This window comes from Haliaeetus leucocephalus, unplaced genomic scaffold (genome assembly GCF_000737465.1).
Source record: "Haliaeetus leucocephalus isolate CR32 unplaced genomic scaffold, Haliaeetus_leucocephalus-4.0 Scaffold473, whole genome shotgun sequence".
NCBI classification, from domain to species: Eukaryota; Metazoa; Chordata; class Aves; order Accipitriformes; family Accipitridae; genus Haliaeetus; species Haliaeetus leucocephalus.
The window spans coordinates 8,402,181-8,414,805 of NW_010972909.1; the positions used below are offsets into that span (position 1 = coordinate 8,402,181).

At 38.6% G+C, this 12,625-nt stretch overlaps 1 protein-coding gene across 1 annotated transcript in view; it reads right to left on the reverse strand.

The window, feature by feature from the left end:
* The window catches only part of ABCC9 (ATP-binding cassette, sub-family C (CFTR/MRP), member 9), a 74,983-nt gene that overhangs the window by 17,098 nt on the left and 45,260 nt on the right, over positions 1-12,625 (reverse strand). The window contains exons 20-29 of the mRNA XM_010575430.1: positions 11,418-11,502; positions 10,844-10,924; positions 9,704-9,841; positions 9,279-9,404; positions 8,609-8,705; positions 6,297-6,508; positions 5,173-5,321; positions 4,313-4,382; positions 3,328-3,485; positions 478-570 (exon numbers count right to left, since the gene is read on the reverse strand). Coding sequence (XP_010573732.1) covers positions 478-570; positions 3,328-3,485; positions 4,313-4,382; positions 5,173-5,321; positions 6,297-6,508; positions 8,609-8,705; positions 9,279-9,404; positions 9,704-9,841; positions 10,844-10,924; positions 11,418-11,502 — 1,209 coding nt within the window. The remainder of the gene's footprint in view (positions 1-477; positions 571-3,327; positions 3,486-4,312; positions 4,383-5,172; positions 5,322-6,296; positions 6,509-8,608; positions 8,706-9,278; positions 9,405-9,703; positions 9,842-10,843; positions 10,925-11,417; positions 11,503-12,625) is intronic.

Consider the following 12,625-nt stretch of genomic DNA (forward strand, 5'->3'; position numbering starts at 1 on the left):
TGGAAAGTCTCTCAAGCTGCATGTTGACTTTTGGTTGGAGAGTGCTATAATGATGTTTCCCTGCCTGAGAAGTGGGTTAAATACAGAAATGATTCCAGGGCACTTGGATAGCGCAGTTTGTAGGATATAGGAGGGGGGTCTGAAGGAGTGGTGCCTGTGCCTGCCTGGCAAAGGAGAGCTCCCTGTCGTCCAAGTAAGGTTAAACTAAACGTCTTAAAAGTTTAAATATCGTATCCTAAAAAAGTATCATCTTTAATTCAGCGGAAAACCAGCACAGATAAATTAGTGTGTTACTGAAAATATGCACAAGTGTTTAGAGGCATGGCAAAGCAACAGGAAAAGAAAATTTCTTCCCTTTTTTGAGATGGCTTAATTAAAGTCCACCATATCCAACAATTTACCCTCAGACATTCTCCAAGCAAGCTGCATGGGCCAGACCAAAACCCAAGCCTCCCTTTAATCATTTGTTTTACTGACCTGAACGCTCTAATGGTGGTAAGGCCTTCAGCTGTCTCAGAGAAGTGACAGAGTAAAGGTAGCTGGGTGCTGTCATCAAGTTCCTGGAGGTCCCTGGGAGTACAAAAAACAGCAGACAGCCATTACAATGTAAACATCTCTGTAGAAATTTCACTGCGTAACAGACAAGAATAGACATTTTATGTGTTGCACATATTCTTTTCAGGATGACACAAAATAGTGGGTTTTATAGTACGGAAAGACACTGACATGGGAATATCATATTTCTCTTTTGCCATAGGAGCCTTTGAATCATCTCCCAGCCACCTCCACAATCTAGCTTTTGGTCACAGCTAAGCTTCTCTTTGTCCCACAGAGAACATCATCTCTCCCAGATAAAAACCTGCTGTCCATTTTAGCCAGATGCTAATTACCTTTTATCCTCAAATGTTCTAATTTATTAATATAATTAATATAATTAACTTGAATTCAGAACAGTTGATTTTCAAATTTATAGCATGTTATTTGTGCCTTATACATCAGGTATAAAATAGAGTTAGAGTATCTGCAAGTTTATCTGTTTTATTGCAACTCTATCAGCTGGCCTAACAAAAAGGGTGCCTTTCCATATAAACCTTGCCTTGTTTTGAGTATCTTTAAGTACTGCAACATGCTGAACGTAAAATATAGCAGACCTTCTATTTGTGGTGTTAACATTATCACACTGGTTGAAATAGAGACAGCACTGACAGAGAAATAATATGAATGAGAAATTTCCTCAATTATTCAGCAATGGTATTTTCAACACCTGCATGGAGGGATGATATTTAAGTTTAAAAATTCCAGTCTCCTGAAACAGGAACATTTTCCAAACCACAGACACAAATACAACTTTCTGTAACACTCTGCCATTGGCACAGCAGCCAGTTGTATAAACAGAAGAGAGGCCAGATCATTAGATATTTAAAATCTTTATTAAAATCCTACTATGTTTGCACACTGTATTAGATAGATAGGGAGAAATAAGTGCTCCATGATGCTGAATGTTACAGTATACAGGACTGGATTTGCTGCTTATGTTTTGATGATAAATATGCTCTCTTTCAAATTTATGATGGAAAATACACAGGAGTTTTTGAGACATGTAATGGAAAATACAACAGAGAGTCAAAGTGCTGCAAGGAATACTGGAAATATTTGCATTTCTAAAAATTAGTGAAGCCTGGAAAGTATTGCATGCAAGTAAGTTATAATACTGGCTGAAACTATTCCTTCATCCTACATATCCCAAGACTATTTTTTCTAGAAATAAATTAGATTTATTAATTTCTGTTGTGGATTGAAGGAATACAAGTCAGCCCCTGAATGCCTCACAATTAAAAGAGTTTAATTTAAAGTTATGGACTTGCAGAGCCAACGGGTGCAAGTGTGTGTGCACTGACTTACAGGGGTGATCAACCTCTCGCTAGCTTGCATGGTATGGCTATGGGTACAGCATGTGGGAAAACCAGATTTGGAGATGGATGGAGACTTTACTTTCATATATAAAATACAGAGAGAAACTGTAGTATTTCCCTGGGGGGGTCTAATACATCAGCTTTGCCTACTCTTGTGTATTTTAACTAAGAAGTTTACACAATGTGCACTGTTATGTGTAGCAAGACAGGGTGACACTCAGAAGACCACAATGAACTTAAGAATGACAACCAGGTCTCCTGATGCCTCATCCACCTTGAGACCTGGTGTGCTGCCACGTACAGCTTTAGTTTGGAAACCTGGTGGGGAAAGAACAAGGTTTCTGAAAAATCTCAGGGAATTTAAGCAAGTTATTTCAGAATTAAACATTTTTGGTTTGTGCATTCTGATTATAGAGTTTTCTTATGAATAAATCTCCTTGGAAATTCTGAGGAAAGCTGATGAGAAGTAGGGTAAAGTGAAGCTAAATTATTGATATGTTGCTCCTCCTGCTCCATTGATTTAAGGGGAATAACTAACACAATTCTTTCTCAGGCCACCTAAATAAGAGTATAATTTGTGAGGCCAACTGTATTGGTACGCTCAGTTGAAAAACACTGTGTCTCTTAACCAGATGCTACAAAACAGCAGCTAATGCTTTACCATGTGCCTACTGCAAAGACAGGGCCAGAAGTCAGTTGCTAATGATGGTAGGTTGTTTTGGCCTCCTTGCAGGTCGGCAGGCACCTTAATGGGTATTTTTAAGTATCAGAAAGTGGAGTAAATCCAGCCAGAAATCTGGCTGATTAAAAAAAGAAGCATGACTGATTGAATTTAAGAAAAAAAAGTCAAATGGCTTGCTTAAGATGTTTTACTAAATTATATAATGAGTTCAGCACTAGAAGCGTGACTCTAAGAAATCATGACACTCTTGCTGAAAGAATGTACTCTTTATAACCAGCCAAATCATTCTGAATATGAAATGTTGCAGTAGAGTGGAAATGTGAATTTCCCAATGTGAAAGAAATTGCTATGAAGAAATATGAAGAAAAAGCTATGACTGACGTTAATCCAGGAAGTTATTTTCCATTCTCTACTAACCCTCAAAAGGTCAAAGAGGAGCTTTGACCAGATCCGAGCCGGCTCAGTTGATTAACAAACTTCATGCTCATCTGACTCTATAGCCAACAGTGTACAAAAGTGCTGCAACTAGTGTTACTTCCCCAAATACCACATCTGTAGTCAGTCAGCTGGAAACATCCTCCAATGTATGTCTCAAACTCACACCTCAGGATCAAAAGCAGGACGCCATGGCCATTTCCTCCTTATACTAGCTCCTATAACCTCACATTCCATCACAATTCTTACGTACAATTTTTTTAGAAGACATTTTCAGGACAGTTTTTTAATACGTACTTGGAAGCAACTCTGAAGTATTTCTGGATGAAATAAAATGCTATCCCAAGAGGCACGAGGGCAACAAGGAACCATGGAGTGGCATAGGAGATCATTCCAATGGCTGACAGGCAGAGTAAGGTGGACCGAGTAAGAGACTCCAGCGTAGGAGGAATGTGCTAGGGCAAAACAAAAAATATACATAAGGCAAAAATCACTGGTAGTACCACTATATGCCTTTTCCTATAGAGGACCATAGGGAAAGTGGAATGATACCACTGTACACTCATTGATATTCTCCCTGTATCAGGAGCCTTTATGCTTCTGCAGGTCTACTACTCAAATGTGCAGAGGTTAAAAAATGAGTCAGTAGATTTTTTCGAAAGGTCAGTGTTTCAAAGATCATGGGGAAATAGGAGCCATTTCCACCTCATTTATATAACAGGCAAGAAAGAAAATTGTTCTTGATATCCCAAATATTTAGAGGAACAGCATGCTCTTTCTCAGAGCCTCTTAATTTTCCTTCCATCTTCCCATCACCCTTACATTCAGGATTATTGCTCATCTAAACATTTTAATTCACAGCCACAGTGAAAGCATCCCTTCCTCTCCCTGAATGCTCTAAATTCACATGTGCTGCAACCAGCACGGAACATCTATTTGTCATGTGCTCTCCCATATAGTTAAAGTTATTATATTCTAGCCTATTTCCTGTTTTGAGCTCCAAATCTGGTGTTTTGCTAGTCCAGATCTTCCAACAGAAGCAATCAGTCTGCATATGAAGAAATGAAGAGCCACCATCTCCCACCATGTTTATTCTAATTGTTACCTGCCCTCATTACTACAAATGTGTGTAACTTCTATTTTGAGTTTGTCTATCATCATTCCCAGAGCCTGTTTTTGCTATGCCTTTCCCTACTGAATATTTTAATACATCAACTTATCCAGTAGCTAAGTGAAAATTAAAGCCAAGACGTAATAAAACAGAATATATTGATATGTCTACCTGATCAATGATATTTGTATCAGCAGAGAAGCGATTTAGAATTAGCCCCAATGGAGTCATATCGAAGAACCTGTTGAACAAATTAAAACCAAAAAGTTACCTGAAAAGGAATTCCAGTTTTGGGTAGAAAGCCCAGTCAGACAGAACATAGAGCTGTGTCCAGCCATTTTCTAAAACCAAGCAGTAACTTTGAATAACCTAACAGATCATAATGCCTGCATCCTGACTATCTAAATGCACCTCTTGGCACTTCCTCCTGGAAAAACTTTTAAGTCTCCTCTTCCAAAAACTTACCGTCTTGCCTGCTGCTCTTTCATCCATGCTCCCTAAAGATTTAAGATCCCTTGCAAAGATCACAGCCTGTCCCTGGCTGCTGCTCAACCTCCTGCGTGGTACTGGGCACCAGGACTCAGTTGTTTCATGAAAGCACTGTGATAACTGTATTTGTTAGGCAGGCACCCTTTTGGCCAACGTGCTGCATGTGAGAGACTGTGGTTATCGTGCACAGAACCTGTCCCCAGCCATTGGAAGAAGCCTGGTGTCCACGTTGTGTGACAGCATGCCCATTGCTCAGAGTTGGAGCTGAGTGCCCTGGAGCTAGAACTGCACTCAAAGCCGTCACTGACATGCCAGCCTGGAAGGGGGTGCTAGCTATCTGACACATTTCAGCCAGATAAAAAAGGGGTCAGAATTTCACATGTTCTGACATGGAACTTTTTCCCCTGATTACGTCTCCTATTTTCACTTTTTGAGGCCTTGAGGGCAAATATAAGAGCTTTTCACAGGAGTACCCTCCCAGTTACAAAGAGGACAGGTTTTGACCATGTAGTTGTTCAGGAGGAATGTTATTTTTGCTGTACCTGATTGGTCCAAGGATGATTTTGTTGAGGAGATTATGGTGTAGGTTCTTGGCTGCTGTGAGGCCCATCCACTCCACAGTCAGAGATGTGATGAGGCAAAGGACAATCCCTGCTCCAGAGAGGGTGCTGAAGACAGCTACATGATAAGTCTAATAAAATGACAAATACGTCAGTCCTAGAAATAAACACCCATTTCTCTTTTCTGCTGGAAAGTTCCCAATGTACCTGGTACCAATCTGCTAGCATGTCATATCCCATATATTATTACATGATTATATTAACATAATCTTTGGGAAATAGAAGAACTATGGAGGAACTGCAGTTCATTAATTTCACATTAGAACACATCATTTGTTTCAGAAGATCTGGCAGTTCTAAGATCCCTCAACCTACTGATAAGTACCCTTCGAGACCTTGAGGTGATAGTACTTAGAACTGTGAAGATAGACTAACTGGACACAATGCAAAAGTATGCAAATTGTTAGCCAAGAAACTCAGACAACCAAAGTAGAACTTCTCAAGAATTAAGGCATTTGAGAGATGTTGGAAAGTTCCACCTTATTAAGTTCAAGCACCACTAAAATTCCCAGAGCAAATCCTAATCTGCCAGGACTATAACACATTGAAGTCTTCTGAAAGTTTACTAAGTAGATTCCAGTGAGATATTTGTATATGAGTCAAATTTACAGCTTTAAGCAGATTGTATTTAAGTAGTACATTTGAAGACTTTTTTTTTTTTTTCTGGCAGGACATTACTGGACAGCCAGTACTTCGGAAAATGGGGTCATTGACTTAGGTGTTAAAAAATCCAGATGGAAAAGTTTACTACGACATTCCTTCCTTTGAAAGGTCAATCATTTTTCTAACCTTAAACATGCCTCTGTTTCAGTTTTGCAAGTTTGAAAAGATTGATAAAATTTCAATTGTCTTATGTTTCAGCATGAACAATTCATCCATCCTATATAATAATCAATCTTACTATATCTATGTGTGTTTCCAATCTAGCTGGCTTCTAGACGAACAGCAAATAATTACTTTAGAACATTTTTTTCTTTTCTTTTTTCCCTGTCAAGCTCCAAGATATGGCCCACCTTATTTGTGCTCTTATCACCAAAGTTCCTGACTTCATTTGCATTGTCCATGGATGTCCATGTAGCAAGCCAATAATCTATGGCCACTATAACTGAGTGCTTCAACAACTTTGAGAAAATCATCAGAAAGAGCAAGAAAAATCCTCCAGAGGTTAGATATCTCCAGCAGGTTTTCCACGGCATCTTTGTCCTGAGCCTCAAGACAGTTGACATATTATCATCTTCATCCTCTTCCTCTTCTTCCTCTGTGACTCAGACATTTGATCAAGTTAGCTTGGATTCAGTACTAAGAATTATACCTGGCTTTATTGGATTTGGCTGACTTCTATTTTGTTTTGAATTTTAATTTTAACGGCAAAATTCAATTTGTCATTTAAGAACAGCAAAAACTTCAGATATATTTTCATAAGACTTCCCCTGTGCTCTTTGAGCAACTCTATAGACCGTCAGTCTTTGACTTGTTACGGTTTTGTTAATGCAATATTTTTGTAAATTAGGTCTTCAGTACTGACTATTTGTAGTAGAGACTAGGCCTTTCCCAACCTGTTCAGCTGCTTTTATTATACAGTCAGCAGAGCACTTTGGGTCACATGGAAGATTCTAGAAAGCACTCCAAAGCTTTCCATCCAGGTGCTCTGTCATCTGTTGCATGAAAGGGTTCAGTTTTCCCTTCATTCAAGAGTACTAAAGTTTTGCTCTGATAAAATCATAATTGTTCAAATTATACTGAAATAAAATTGGTAGAAGACTTCTGCTATGGAAATATATATTTCATAGGTGCATAAACATGACATCTAAAAATTATTTTTTTTCCAGATAATAAGAATATAAATATCATAGCCTTGCAGGCACACTTGGGGAAGAGAAATGTTAACCTGCTCTTGACAGCCTGTACTAACTACATTTCCACTCATTTCTGACTTTGAACATTAAAAATGAATTAGTAAGTGATTTCTTGAAAGTTGAAATTCTACACTTCTTAACACACAGAGACTTTGTGTACATTCCCTAGGTCACATAGTAAGTGTGGATGACCTAGAATGCAATGTCAGATTATATTTCTGTCCTGAAGTTATTGATATGTGTTTTTTGATCTGAATGATGTCTGCTTTTTGCAGGCATTCTGTGGACTATATGGACATGTCTTTTTCCCCCATGTTTTCTATTTTACCCCACAAAAAAGATACAGGTTTTTGGCAAGGCTTTCTTGCACAGACCAAAAGGAGGAGCTTGGGAATGACGTCTATTTAAACTCCTTCAAGAATTTAACTGATAAAGTATACTGATGACTGCACATATTAAGAGGTATTCTGCTCGGCTCTGCCAAAGAAGTACGAAGCCAACATAATATTTCTGTCTCAAGGGCTTTGGGGTCCAGCTCTGCCCATCGTACAGTGATTGGGAACTTCTTCAAAATGGAGCAATCCAGGACTTACAGACATGTGACTAGAGATGACAATCTGTCATGAGCATTGCCAGATGAAACATAAGGCAGCAATAAAGAGCCTTTTAATAGCTAGTGTGCATTCTGTGATCACTCCAGCCAGTATCGCCATGATAATCCCTGCAATTAGTGCTCCTGTTGAGTTAAGGTGAAGCCTGCAGTTCACCTCTTCTCTTCCCTGGCACAAACTTACTGCTTGCCAGGGCTGACTACTCCCTGTAGGCCTGGTCTAGCATCCCAAGGATGTTCTTCACGGGTCTCGTTGCCAGCTGCCAATCTCCAACCATTCTGCCCCCCGCCCCCCTTTAAAAGTGATGTGAATCTGAATCTGCACCTCTAAAAGCATCAAGACCTGGGGGGAGCAAGAAGCTAAGCTTGAGAACAAAGCCTAAAGCTTCTCCCATAAATGGTCCAAGCTAGAAAAATAGCAGGTTAACTCCATATCCAAAAAGGAATTGAAAATAACTACAAGTTTGATCCCACGGTGATACTTCAAAAGCCCAGAACAGACCATTCACAGATATGTCGTGAGGGATAGGGCGACAGCTGATCTAACATTATTGTGGCAATGACTAGGCAGAGCTACCTCAATTTGCTCTAATTACAATTCTTACTGTTGTTTTACTTCTATCTCACCCCTCAACACCTCCAGACAGGATGAGTTAGCAAAGAAATTAACTTGTTTTGGTACACCCTTATCCCTGCACAACGTTTAGAGAAATCTATGGAGAATCCCTTAAACAAGTCATATTGTAAACAGGTCAAAGTATTGGACTTTCTACTGTTATTACCAAGTGTCATCAACATCTTCATACTTTGTTGCTAAGAACTGCCAGCTATTCAAGTGGAAAGGCAATGAAACATGGTAATAGAGTAAATAAAGTGAAATGATAAAACATACCTTCATCTTCATCTTCCAGTTGTGATTTGGATTCTCTGGGGTACATGGCCCTTCTAAGGGTTTTTCTCTCAAGAGTAGTCTGGTCAGCTTCCATATCCTGTAATAAGGAAACTTGTTTACTAATTTGAGAGCTTAGCTGTCTGCCACTGTGGTAGCCCCAACAGTAACCTCAAAGAGACTTTATTTGGATCATTTAGCTCACAGAATGCAAAAGCACAGTATTTTAGCATTTATCTTTCAGAAAATCCTGCTTCGTCCACTTCCTTCCCTCTCTCTTTCTTCCATTCTTTCATTCCCTCTCTTCTGGAATGATAAAAACTTCAAAAATAGTCTTTAGAGAATCCTAAATACTCATGGCAATAACAGAATAAAAGGCTAAGAGGTGCTTTAGGAAGTCTCTTAGTCCATCCCTTGCCCTAGCAAAGGATCAGTTGTACACCGCATTTCAAAAGGATGTTTGCCTCGTGTCTTTACAAACCACCCATGACGGATATACCACACGCTTCCTGGACAATCTACTCCAGTCCTTAAAGTTCCTTACATTTCATGTGTTTTTTCCCTAATGCCTAGTTTAAAATTTGCTTTCTGACATGGTTTGGGTTTTTTAGAAATTAACTGAAAAATATTTCTTTTCCGAAAGGTCATCCTTGCCCACAATGCTCCTATTTACCTTTTCCAATTCTTGATCTTGGCGATTCATCAAAGTTTTCCAGTGTTCATATAGCTCAGTATCTTTGGTTTGGATATCCTTTAGTGTCCCTTCTCTAAGCACCATTCCATCCTTCATTGCTATGATCTAGGGGAGAAAGCATCCAATAGGCCTGACTATAGATACAGATACCATAATCACTGACCTGCATCCTACAAAATTTGTCTCAGTATTGGTGAGATTACCATCAAGAAAATTTCTGTGTTCATTTTATTCAATATTTTGTTAATGAATTCTTAAGTTGGCAGTTAGCCACATGACATATGGAATTAAGAAGGAGGGACTCTATTACAGAGAAAAGCAGTGACGTCCTTAAGCATTATGGTGCTGACTTCAAGTGTACGTTCATCATTAGAAAATCTGCATCATGCTATCTCTTCTCTTACCCAGTCGGCATGTGGTAGGTATTGTAATTTATGTGTCACCAGAACAAGAGTCCTCTTGTCTTCTTGCAGAAACTTCAAAATCCCTTCCTGCATTAAATGATCACTTAAGTGAATGTCCAGCGCAGAGAATGGGTCATCCTGCAATCAAATCAAATTAAAAAATATTAGTACAGGATACAAAAATTAGTTTTATTTCTCTCAAGAGTTTTTTAAAAATAGAAAGCATCTGCCATGACTAACGTTTCCACCCTCTCTAAGACATAGTCAGAGGGGTGCACTACAAAACAGTGAGCTAGAATCCATTGCTCTTCAGTTCATAGTAATGGACTCAGTTAATTTTTTGTGTCTAGATCTGTACAGTGCTGGTGCCACAGTGACAGTGTGGAGTAATTCTGATCAGGAACATGAGAACTGAAATTTCCCATCCAAATTTGAAAATGCCAGGATTCAGAGCCAAGCTTGGGCCTAATTTTGATGGGAAACTGGCACAAGAAAGTTAGAGTTAGGAACTCTTCTAATTTCCTCCAAACTAAACTGCAGATGTGCTTGGTCTTCACTTTGAGTGAGTGTGACTAGCAACAAGACAACATTCAGGTAAGAATTTTAATAAGAAAACACTTTTTCTCTAAGAACAGAAGTCCCTGTTTAATTTTGAAGAGGCTCAAACAGCCCCTTCATGAGCAGTAGCCTCCTGAAATTCCTGACATGCCTTGAAATTAGTAACAGAGAAGGGAAAGTTTGTCCAAATCCACAGCACTCTGCAGGAGAGTGCTGAACCCTCAGTCTGTTCATTGCTCACAAGTAATTGCATTATGGTGCTTTTCCTTATCAGAAGTCCTGCTGATTTCAGTGGAACTATGTTGACAGTAGGTCATCACTGAGAGAAAGCAGAATTTAGACAACCTGTTATATTCTTCCAGTGTTAATCTTGGTAAGACATCCCACCTTCATCAGTCTCTCAGTACGTTTTGATGCTGCCTCTTGTGGATGTTTATTTCCTAGCTCTATAATTTGGATTTGGAGTTGAATACAAGTCCTATAATTATCTAAATCTAACATAAATTTTTCTAAAGCTAAATGGAAAGAATGACAGTTTTATTATTAACTTTCCAGAGTGCATGTGAAAAAGAAAAATCTTACCAAGAAGACAATGTTGGTGTTCTGATAGAGTGCTCGAGCTACACAGATTCTCTGTCGTTGGCCGCCACTTAAATTAATCCCCTAATGAGTATAATGGATCAGAAATATGCATCTTTGAATAAACATTATGATAGGACTTTGGAAATGTGATTTTTTACATTTATACAGAGTTCAAATAAAAATAAAAAGCTTCATTAAAATGCTAATCTTATTGATAAACAAGCATAATCCTCATACAATATAAGAAGAAAAATTATTATTCAGCAACTAATCATGGGTAAGTGTAAATTATGAAGAGCTTCTCTAAGCACAGTAGTCTTCTTAGATTGAAAAATGCAAGCAATACTAGCATAAAATTCTGCAAGCAAAATATCGAAGACTGATCAAAAAAATCCCATTTGAGAAACAGCTGAAGAAGGAAAAAAGTTTTCAACTTTTTTTGCAGTATTCCTGGTGAATTACAATTATTTACCAGACTGGCAGCCCAATACAGACTAGATCTGTCTGAGTGATGTCAGAGAGCACCTTCTTAATACATAGGCTAAGCAGACAGAAAAGCATTCATATTATTTACCCTTTCTCCAATTTCCGTCTGATCACCAAATGGTAGTAAGTCAATGTCAGGCTGCAGCGAGCACGCATCTGTAACAGCTTTATACCTGTACAAACAATATGGTCATTGCAATTATTTAACCAGCTACTTACTTTGCTAACACAAAAACCTCCAGCTCGAATTCACTGCTAAGTTATCAGGGCTCTGTGATAGTTGGATAATTGCAAAAAAAAGTAAGGCAAAATGATTATTCAGCAACTAATCATGGAGCATTGTAAATGAAGCATTGTAAAAAATGACATATTTATTAGAAATCTTTACTGGCAAGCCTACTTTTTAAAGATTCAATTACGTAAATTATTGAGTACCTTCCTCCCTATCAAGGAGCTGTTTTGCTGGACTCTGGAGTATTTGAAGCCATTTTCCAATGAGTTATTATTCTTCCCCCTTTAAGTGCCTCTTCATTTACTTCAGTGTGACATTACAGGACAAAGGATCCTTACAGTACTTCTGATTTTGCCAGAACCAGGAAACTACTTGCAAAAACTTGAAATTTCCTGTGAGATTTCTAGGTCTGTGGGGTATTGCAGATAATCTGCTAATAAGCAGCTGGGATCAGACTACTTGAGTGGTGTAATGCAGCCTTGCTCCTTTGGTATGAATGAAGTTGGGCTGATGGGTGCAGTAGCTGAAGAATCTGGTCCCTGAAATTTTAGGTGCTTGTCTGGATTTTGAGATATTTGGTCATTGCTAAGTTTTATTAAGTGGGAATGGAATCATACATCTTAACAAAGCACACACTAAGTGGAATGGGATATATTTTTAATAACTTAAAACAAAGAGAGTGTTGCCTTTGAAAACATCAGTAATTTGTTTTCCTTAAGTCAAGTCACTTTTTCCACTGCATTTGTTAGCTGACCTTTTAGAAGAACACAAGAAGCAAGTGCTACATAGGCATAACAGAAGCTGTGCACCTCAGCTTTCACACTGCCTTCTCCTGTATTTCTAAAGGAAGAATTAAGGTTATTTCCTTGAGGCACCCCATCTTCGTACATGCAGTGTTTTTGTGAAGTGGCTGCTCCAGTAACCTGATCACGGCAGGATTAGCACTTAAACTCAGTGGACACATGCCTAGAATCCCTATTTCCAGAGTCCTCTGACAACCTCAGGCTCCACTAAACAAAACAAAAATATGTCAATAGTCTCCAAAGATGAGATTCATCTCACCT